This window comes from Ascidiella aspersa, chromosome 5 (genome assembly GCF_963924565.1).
Source record: "Ascidiella aspersa chromosome 5, kaAscAspe10.2, whole genome shotgun sequence".
NCBI lineage: Eukaryota > Metazoa > Chordata > Ascidiacea > Phlebobranchia > Ascidiidae > Ascidiella > Ascidiella aspersa.
In genome coordinates this window covers 5,712,573-5,723,214 of record NC_139451.1, presented here as the reverse complement: position 1 = coordinate 5,723,214, position 10,642 = coordinate 5,712,573, and the positions used below count along the sequence as shown (strand labels likewise).

The window sequence follows — 10,642 nt, the reverse complement described above, 5'->3', positions numbered from 1 at the left end:
TACTTAGCAAACATCTATAACAGGGGTTCTTAAACTTTTTTTACCGCGGACCCCTAAAATTTTTTTTTGGCCTCGCCTGGACCACGGTAGGGAAATAAATAAAAAATGACGTCATAAATTGACGTCACAATACAAATAAACTTCATAAATCTGCCGATTTCGGTCCAAAAATGTGAAAGTGTGAAATGGAGTCTAAATACATTTAGTGCAAATTCGTTTTATTTTTAATTAAATTGTTTTCTTTGAAAAAATGGTAACTTCTTAAACATACACCAATATTTCAATTAGGCCTTCATGGACCCCCGAGTGGTCCATGGACCCCAGTTTAAGAACCCCTGATCTATAACAAGGAATAGAATGATACTAAGCTGAAACACTTTCGAAAGTAAGGATCTCCGCTGACAATAAAATGTAAAAGAAAGATTCTTGTCTTCGTATCCAAAGATCTTAAGACTGTTTATTTATTAAAACAGATAAAACATAAAATCATTTTCAATAGAATTCTATTTAAATAAGAAACTGATGATGCCTTATAGGCGTAATATATATATTTCTGTAAGATTTTAAGAAATGATTTTATGTTTTATCTGTTTTAATAAATAAACAGTCTTAAGATAGAATGATACTATATTTAATTCCGATACCCGATATTTGGTCAAGACGTATCGCGATTCGGTCGAATGCCAAATGATGTCATTGCTATGCCTAAGACCTAAACAAGCAAAATAGATCAAATTAAAGGGTTCGTGGATTTTTTTTTCAGATTATCAGGCCACGTATAGTTTAGCGTTATAATTTTTCTCATCTCGTGTACCGGTATTTAACTTGGTAGCCTATATGTTTTGCCAGATTTGCCTTTTAAGATTGAATCGCTGAGTTAGATCGCGAATCTTGTCTAAAATTCCTATTGCCCAGGGGTTCTTAAACTTTTTTCACCGCGGACCCCTAAAACATTTTTTTGCTTCGCGTGGCCATGGTAAGCAAAGAATTTTAAAGATGACGTCATAAATTGATGTCACAATGCGAATAAACTTCAAAAATTTGCTGTTTACGGTCCAAAAATGTGTAAGCTCAATGGAGTCTAAATGTACATTGAGTGCAAAAAAGTTTTATTTTTTAATTCAACAATTAGAAATGATTACTTTGGAAATATACACTAATATTCAATTACGGGTTCATGGACCCCCTAAAAAAAGTTCACGTACCCTCAAGGGGTCTATGGACCCCAGTTTAAGAACCCCTGCTATAGCCTGTCAGTTTGGTATCGGATCGGCACCGATACCACCCTAGTATAGGACAAGTACCGACACTACTTGGCATAGGGTATCGGCTACGATCCGATTTTGTCGGACACCGATAAAAAATAACCATGGCACTCTGGGTTTAAAAGCAGGGAGCCGAACCAGAGTTGTATAAACCGGTTTACAGTTCTTCTACTTGAATCTTTTTTTTAATTAAAGAGACGAACCGGAACTGAATCGAATATTTAGTGATTGCTCGGACCTAAACCGTCAAAAAAATTGGTTCAATACAGCATGGCGTCACAATATGTAATTGTCAACTAAGTAGTTACCTATTTTCGTTTCCGTTTTTTTTTACAAATTTTGCCCCCAGTCTAGCAATGTATAACGAAATCTACTGAATTACGTGACACAAGGCTTAATTTTAATATTCTTTTTATACCCTACACCTAGATTAAACGTGAGTTTACAATACCTTATGAAGGTCATCTGCGGTTAAGGCTATTAGTTATTTACATTGAACCCGAACCGGAACTTTATTATAATAAACCGGATTTAGAATAACTTTGATCGAACCGGAAATTTCAAATTGAAAACAAACAAAAGAATACAACTTAGTGGTACGGCGGCACTCAGCGGGTATTATAAAAGTAACAATTAACCACCAGGTGTCGGTACTGCGCATATTAACAAAGTTTTACTAAATTTGTCACATTCGCAAATTCGGGGATTTTTATCAAGTTAATTTTTTTACTAAACTGAACGTGGCAAAAACTTTATGTCAGTTTACGAAAAATGCCCATATTGTGATAAATTCATGGGTGTGTATTTTTTATTTGCGTTTAGTATAAATACATTCTACCCAAGAGTTTACCTAATTCTTGTGGTTTTCTTGGAAAAAAGTTTTCTGCGTTGTTAGCTTTACTCTTGAGCTGTCTTACAGTGACTTATAAATTTTAATCCTCAATTTAGTTGCGTTATTAAAAGGCGTTGCGCTGGTCTAGAATCGCACCTTAACGCACATTATTTGGTTTAGGGTAGGTCAAGCATTATTATTAAATAACGTATATATAGCAATACTTGACTCACCCTAACCCAAATAATTGTGCGTTGATTTAATAATTGTTTGAAAGCTGTAGCAGGATTCTAGACCAGTGCCAAAGGCATTGCTATTACTACATAATATGTTTTTGCATACCAATATAAAATTTTGAAAGCTAATTTAGGAATTAATGACATTCACAAGATAATTTCCAAACTGTGAATGCTTCTGTTCACTTTAAAATAATGTGATTTATTCAGAGTTGTGTATTTTTTAGCTGCATAATAGAATCATATTGTGTCTATATGGTGCCAAAAAATTGTTAAATATAGTTGGTTTATTTGATAGTATTAATAGAGGCTTTGTCATTTGTGCATAAGATAAAATTAAGTGGAAATCAATCACATCCACAAGGTAATAAACATGTTAGGGCGCTCTTTCACTTATGTACATGAAAAGTTATGCAAAAAACAAAGCAAAATAATACCGCATACCACAACGCATATTGTTTGGGTTAGAGTGCGGGTTAGCGTTTGGGTAAGGGTGGGTCAAGTAATATTATGTTTATTCTTAATAATAACTTGACCCACCCTCAACCAAACGCTAACCCGCACCCTAACCCAAACAATATGCGTTGTGGTATGCGGCATTTGAAGAAAGTTTTTTTTTTATTAAATTTTACGTACAATAGTGAAAGAGCGCCCATGTTAGTTGGCATTTTGTACAATTAAATTAAAATGTAGTAAGAATAACAAGTCCCTTTGCTTTTCAACCATATGCACTAAATTAAAATGCTTTTAGGTTTATATAACAAAGTACAACAAACCAAATCCAAATGAGTTGGTCTTCAAGAGTAAGCAACCCAAAGACTTTGATCGAAACAACACCAGAACAATGTAAAGAAGATATCGTGAAGCTGAATTGTGAAGTCAAAGCAATAATCCAAGTATGAAAAATTACCTATTTGAACTTTGTATGTAACATTCTGTGTCTAACTTATTTTCTTGGCTCTTGACTCTTTACCCAATTTTTTCCTATTTAATTTCTCTCCATACATGTGTAATTATTGGACCGAGAATTTAAAATGCCTGTAATTAAGAGATGAAATTTCAATCAATCTTCTGTTTTTATTATTATGCTATATATAATGGCTATTCTATAGCGATGAAATTTTTTATGTCGAAAGTAAAAAAAAAATTTAAGTTAGTCTTTCAATTTAATTTGTGCATGGTTTAAATCAAATAAAAAATATAGAGAAAATTTACCATTTATTTTAGACCAGTTAGTACTTTTCATGACCTATAAAGGTAAAACTAAACAATGGAGCGTAATACTCAAAAAAAAAAGTTTTTAAATTTACTGATTTTTTTTAATTGACCCATCCATGTCAAAAATATGAGTTCCTTTATAATACAGACTTTTTGTGACATTTTCACTTCCTTTTTACAGGATATTTGGGACTGTAAAGGACCGCTTGTAGCATTAAACAGCCTCAACACAGACGCGCAAGAAAAATTGTCTGAACTGCGATTCAAAATCACTGTTTTGGATGACCTTTCACACGAAGCCGACCATGAACGTGTTAGGCTCGATTTAAAGCAATTGGCTGAAAATCAGCTAAAACTTTTACAGAAGTTAGTATTGGTATTCAATAGGTCTTGTATATTAAGTTTTAAAACTTTTTCTTGCTATGTAATTTGTTCTTCAGTCTATAGCATTATGTGCTTTTAATTTATTTTGAAAATTACTGGAGAAGTTCAAGACAGTTTTTTTACCAAAACAAGTCACTTATAAAATAAAAGTAAGACTAATGTATACAAATAGTAAAGTCATTCTACTCAAAATTATTAAGTCACTTGTAAAATAAAAGTGAAACCATTATGTACACTTAGGAAAGTCTTTCAACTCAACATTATGCAGTGTTGCAATGGTAATGACTTAATTGTCCATAACTGGACTCAGTTTACCAGTTTTTTTGGTTGATTTTTCATTAATATATCAGTGATTTAAACTAAGATGGCTTTGTCTAATATTGACTTGGACTTGACTTGTTATTTATTTAAAAACTCCCGACTTGGATTAAAAACTTTTGACTTTTTTAAAAAAGGACTTGACTCAGACTTAAGTCATTTCAAAATGATTTGTTTTTAACAGTGACATCATGCCGTTTAAACACTAAAATCCAAACGCATAGTACAAGCTTACTGTTTTACATGTGAAATTTGTGGATTTGTAATCGCTAAATATTTTTGTGCTGCAAGACCTAATACACGCCAAGAAGTCAAAAGTGAACAACAAATTTCCAACTTGAAAAACTTGCTTTTTGACCAATTCTTTATAGACTTTAATATATATTTTATACCTAACTACAAACTACAGCCTTTATTTTAAGATTAATTCGAACTGTTCTAAATGCTACTTTCTTCTGTGTGGGCTTTAAAATTCATTTATGTTAAAATACAATATTAAGCCTTTATCTTAAGATACATTTGTTCACAAAACGCTTTACTTTTCAACGATTTTAAACCTTAGCTAAGTTTTTTACAAATTTAAAAAAATTTTGATCACCTTTTAGCACACAAGCAACGCTGAGAAAAGCAAACCTGGCCTGTAAGCTGGCGATCGATAACAGAGAAAAAGATGCGTTACTTGGATCAAGGGGTAAGCCTATTAATTGGTATGTTTTATTTTCACACTTTACAGCTGAATTTTAAAATAATTTGTTTAGTTATGTTATGCATAAAAAGGTAAGGCCTTAAAAGTTAGTGTCTATCAATGTAAACACCTGTAATATTGCGTCCAAAACAACCCTAAAAATGCACATAGTTTAACGTTTTTCACTAAAAATACCCTTTTACCAAGATTTCAAAAAAATCAATGTTAAAGTCAAGTCCTCGTATCAAAACACAAAAAATAATAATTTGATAGATGTAAAGTTTATAGATCCCACTCCCCCCTCCCAGTTGGAGAAGTTATATTAAAAAAATATATATTTTTTACATTGTTGCATAAAGCAAGAGCGTATCAGTTCCTGATTCCTACTAAAATTCTTCTGTGGCTTCAGCAAGTCCCACTTAGTTTATTGAATTTTAAGCCAGCATTACGCAATACGCATGTTTTAATTTTAAAGAATTCTTTTCAATGTTCCTTTTGCGATTATAGAAATAAGTAACAGATACTTTGTTGTACTCCTACCATAAGACCCAAATAAGAGCAACATCAGCCTTGGAATAAACATCCGTTTCAGAATAACACCCCCAAAATAGGACTACTACCTAATGATGTCTAAATCAAAATAAGTCCTAAACCCATCAGAATAAGGCATAAATGACCATAATTATGCCTATACAACCTTTCACATAACTCCAAACCCCACCACTAAGTACATTACTAACTCTTCTAATAATTTTACCGCTTTCCCAATTTCTCAATTCCTACCAGCCGATCGTCTCATACCCCCCTCTCTTTCAGACATTATTTAGGCCTCATTCTGATGAATTTAGGATGTATTCCAACAGATTTAGCTAGGTCTAATTGTTATACTATGGTAGATTATTTTTCTTTATATATTGTTGCCTTTTAGGTATTATTGTGTGTTCCCTTTTAACCCTGTGCACTCAGAATTAAATCTTAACTTCCAGAGGCGCGGGCAGAGCAGGTTCGTGAAAGGAGCAAAGCTTCTCGTAGAAAGGAACAGATGACGTACTCGGCGAAGGACGTTACTGAAAACTTGCTCAGTATAAGTCGAATGATGGACGACACTGTAAAACAGAGCTCCAGCGCGCTGGAATCCCTGGGTATGCAGTAGAGATCGACCGATATCACTTTTTTGAACCGATACGCGATTTTTGTTACAATTTTGTCAACCGCTACCCGAGACCGATTTTTTTTCAAATACCTGGGAAATGTTCAAAACTAAATTAATTTAAAATAATATCCACTTGGAAATCACCTTGACCCTTGCAAGATAAATGTCGACCTTAATTCCTGATCAGTAACAGCAAAATAATCTAGCAATTCAGGTCAGACACATTAACCAGATCTTAAAAGATATATATATATTTCGCCAACTAAGGCATCGTCAGTACATCTTAATTCGAATGCTTGAAGATATACTGATATTCGAATTAAGATGTACTGACGATGCCTTAGTTGGCGAAATATATATATATCTTTTAAGATCTGGTTAATGTGTCTGACCTAAATTGCTAGCTTTGCTAGATTATTTTGCCATTTAGTTTATATACCTTTTTTAAAACTGTTACTTTGCATATTAACGTAAGTTTTTGTTCTACAGGAAAAATTATATCATATTTTCATACAAAAATATCATTTACTGATACCGACATATTGGTATAAGATAAAAAAAAATATCGGCCGCTATTATCGGTTTATCCTTGGTATGCAGTGTGCCAGTGTTTATAAACAAGTCATTTTAAAATGATTAAAATCGCAGTCAAGTATTTCGACAAATAACTCAAGCTCAAATCAAGTCTTATTAGATAAGTCAACTTCAAGTCAAGTCATTGACATAAAATTAAAATGTCAAAACTAATATAGGTAAACTTATCCGATTATGAGCAATAAATCAACTCAAAATGCAATATACAGCATGAAATTGAGACAAATAAGTAACCCATTTTTACCAAAAAAAATTTATAAAAACACTTAATTAAGTTATTTGGCAATATGACTCAAATCAAGTCAAGTTATTTTGGTCAAAGGAAGTCAAGTCATTGACAAGTCATCAGTGTTTGTCATTTTAAAATGACTTAAGTCCCAGTCAAGTTATTTGTAAAATAACTTAAGTCCAAGTCAAGTCTTTTTGAATAAATAACAAGTCAAGTCCCAGTCCAAGTCATGAGTTGCCCAAGTCAAGTCCCAGTCAAGTCATAATTAGAGCAAGTCAACTTCAAGTCATCTCCTTGTCATAAAAATAAAACGTTAAACTATTAGAAATTTTAAACTCGCATGATTATGAACAATAACTGAATTAAAAAATAAGGAAAACGGAACATATAGCAAGCAATTTGTTTTTTGTTGGACAAACAGCTCAATTTAAAAAAACTACTTGAAGAAATTCTTTATTTCAACCCAAGTCATTTGTTCAAAAGACTTAAGTCAAGTCAAGTCATTTGTTCAAAAGACTTAAGTCAAGTCAAGTCATTTGTCCGAAAGACTTAAGCCAAGTCAAGTCATTTTGCCCAAATGACTTAAGTCAAGTCAAGTCTTTTAAAAACAGTGACTTAAGTCATTACAACACTGCAAGTCATTACAACACTTCCAATAGATGCACTGTTTTAGCTATTGGATTCTTTCTTAGTTAGAATTTTGGCCTTCTTTCTTTCGTTTCACCTTAAAATGCATAAAATATATGATGTTAAAAATGGCTGTGGGAAAATATAATATTTTGTATTTGAAAACAGATGCACTGTTTTAGCTATTTGATTTTAACGGACAGCTTTGATTTTCCATCACCAAAACCTAATTGTCGATGGCAGAAATAAAATAAAATTTAAAGAAAATCATTTAAAACTTTATAGCATTTTACGAAATACTTCTCTTTTTATAATACAGAATGCACGTATCCACAATTATATCCCAATTCCTTACCCCGCCCTATTTTATCTCTTTAATGTTTTTTGTATCTTTATTTCTCTTTAGTTTCACCTTAAGTTTTTTTTTTGAGGGGGGGGGGGTCACCATCTACATTTCAATTACCGGGCTTAAATTAAAAGAAAAAAAAAATTTTAATTAAAAAGAAAGAAGATTTTTTTTAACTAGGACTTTTCATGAAATGCACTCCTGTAAATTTTTATTTTGCAAATTAGAAAAATGTGTTTCAAGCTTTCATACCTTTTATCATCTTTATTTTAAAGGCTTAGCACTTATCTCTGGAAAAAATATATTCTAAAAAATACAAAAAAATGTGATGTACACTTTTAGTCGGGGTTTCTTGACTAGTTTTAGGGGTTCATATGTGGGGCACGAAGTTTAATAGTTGAAGCTTGTGACTCTCGTTTTAAGGTTGCTTGAAGGTTACGTGCGTATAACTCGTTAGCCAACCACAAGACGTATAGGTTAATAGAATTGTATTATATGATAAGCGAACAACCAGTTAAACTATAGAAGGCAGACAAGTTAGCATATAGGAGATGCTACTTGCAATTTAAAGTTGCGAACAGTAAGACGATTACTGAGAAGAAGTTTTTCTTTTACAAGCGGAAGGCGGTCTTAAGTACACAAATCCCTGTGCTGATGCACAGAGATAATGCAAGCCAACAACTACTTAGCACTTTGGAGCGAGTAGGCGATAAATCTGTGGCATAAGCAAATACATCACAAAAGTTACTGTAAACACAATCTTTTAGTCGGTAAGTTATAGCCGTGCGCTACATATAAAGCCCTTAAAATCTTAGTGTATTATTATGAAAATGGGATTAAATTTTAAGACAAAATAGTCGAAACACCTTCTTTCTGAATGTATTTAGTCTCCATTTCAGTTTCTGATTTGTTGGACTGAAAACAGAAGTTTTAAGTCTACTTATTTTATGACTTCATTTCTACAAATTCCTATGCTGAAATAGGGTTTCATGTTAAAAAAAACTGCCAAATAGGGGTTCATGTTAAAAAAAAGTCCTTACATTTTGAGGTTTTGAACTTACAATTTGAAAATTGCCACTCAGCAATTTTTATTTTCATATTTCAGTGTCTTCATCAAGCACCATCAAAGAAACAAACACTGAACTAAAAAGTCAATCCGGTCACATACAAACTGGTCATCGCTTGTTGACCAAATACAACAGAAGAGAATTCACCGACAAAATCTTGATATTTTTCGCCCTTGCTCTATTCTTTTCGACAGTGATTTACATCCTAAAACGAAGATTATTTCCTAGTTGATGTATTTCTATTGTGATTTGGGTGATGTTGTGCAATAGGATCGCTATTAAAAGTATTTATTTGATACTTTTATGAATACCCTATATCTGTGATTTGCAAGTGTTGTCATGCAGCAAATTAGTGTGTCTAGAGAGATTGTTTAGTATGCCACAAAATTTTAAAAGTAAGCGATTTGTATTACAACTTTGTCATCCATTAGAAAACTGATAATATTAAATAATTCCTCATTGCTATGCAGTGTATTACAGTTTTGTAGAAGTGTGATGTGAACTAAAAAAAATTTAGAACCACTACTCTATATTTTCTAGCTTACCCAATATTAATAATTTAGATAATGTGACCTGAATATTAAGTGTCCTGTAAGGAAAAAATACCTAGGAAACACACAAATTAGTATTTTTATTAAACTTGCAGACCAATGGTGTTGACTAAATTCAGAAAGGACAAAAAATAAATATTTATTGAAATTTTTGTGGTTATTTAAAATATTGGACATTTGTTTGTGTTTTTATTTTTTTAATACAATAATGCATTAGTTAGTTTTCTAGAAACTACAAGAATTTTGAAAATTGATGGACAAATTACCAAGTAAAAGAAGGCGAATGTTGGAAATAATTTGAAATTCGGATAAAACTATTTCAGGTTTAAAGTGGTAAAATATAAAATGTTGATTTATTTTAGAAATAAAAAACATATAATCCCAAGCTAACCGAGCAATTAACTGTAGCGCTACGCTCCGATCGAACTTCCAGACAAGCGGTTTGCCACTTTTTTTACGCTGGGTGTGCAAAATGCCACATAATCGCTGGAGCCCGTCGCCGAGTATTTGCCCCTTTATCTAAAAAAATGACGCCTTTCGCGTCGCCGGTGCGTCAATGCGTGAAGCCATGTGAATAACACATGGGCTTGGGGAGAAAAAATGCGACGCTCTGATTGGTGGAGCCTGTGTGCATTACTAGGTTCTTTGTTTAGCAAAGCAATGGGAGTGAAAAGGTTGCAAAGAGGAACTGACTCTTTTTCGAGCAGTTTGAATTTAGACGTGATTGCGTCGACGTAAAGAGGAAAATTTTGCAAGTTCAAACTTGAATTCGTGCTGATAACCACGCAGGCTATGTGCGATTTTAAATTTGAGCGAAAAATTGCTTCGAAAGGCAGCTAAATGTCAGAGAGTATAACAATAACAAACGACCCTAGGGTCGGAAGTATGTCTGTACACGTGTATTAATGCGGAAATACGGCAGATATGTGTGCGATTATTTATGTCGAGTTGGTTTAGTAACATGTTAGCTGCATCACAGTTGTTCTAAGTTATTTTAGTCTTGTTTTTAATTTTGTTAATATAGGATAGCTTATTATGTAGTATACAGTCGTTAAGTTATGAAGCATGTGTTTTTTATGCTACCTTAATCCTAATATGTCATGGTCCTAAATTTAGGTTCAGAATATAGTTTAACCA

At 32.7% G+C, this 10,642-nt stretch overlaps 1 protein-coding gene across 1 annotated transcript; it reads left to right on the top strand.

The window, feature by feature from the left end:
- Nucleotides 1–2,550: 2,550 nt before the first annotated feature.
- LOC146141601 (vesicle transport protein SEC20-like) lies at nt 2,551–9,374 on the top strand. Its single transcript, XM_083389954.1, has 6 exons — nt 2,551–2,697; nt 3,085–3,229; nt 3,733–3,917; nt 4,859–4,944; nt 5,925–6,080; nt 8,993–9,374. The coding sequence occupies exons 2-6, from the start codon at nt 3,119–3,121 to the stop codon at nt 9,184–9,186; spliced, it is 732 nt and encodes a 243-aa protein (XP_083246080.1). The 5' UTR covers nt 2,551–2,697; nt 3,085–3,118; the 3' UTR covers nt 9,187–9,374.
- Nucleotides 9,375–10,642: the final 1,268 nt, after the last annotated feature.

What these genes read in the sequence shown, in the direction of transcription:
- LOC146141601 (XM_083389954.1), top strand. Translation starts at nt 3,119, where the DNA reads ATGAGTTGGTCTTCAAGAGTAAGCAACCCAAAGACTTTGATCGAAACA. An exon ending in AAGTCAAAGCAATAATCCAA is followed by an intron (nt 3,230 to 3,732) that starts GTATGAAAAATT and finishes TCCTTTTTACAG; the next exon opens with GATATTTGGGACTGTAAAGG. An exon ending in TGCGTTACTTGGATCAAGGG is followed by an intron (nt 4,945 to 5,924) that starts GTAAGCCTATTA and finishes CTTAACTTCCAG; the next exon opens with AGGCGCGGGCAGAGCAGGTT.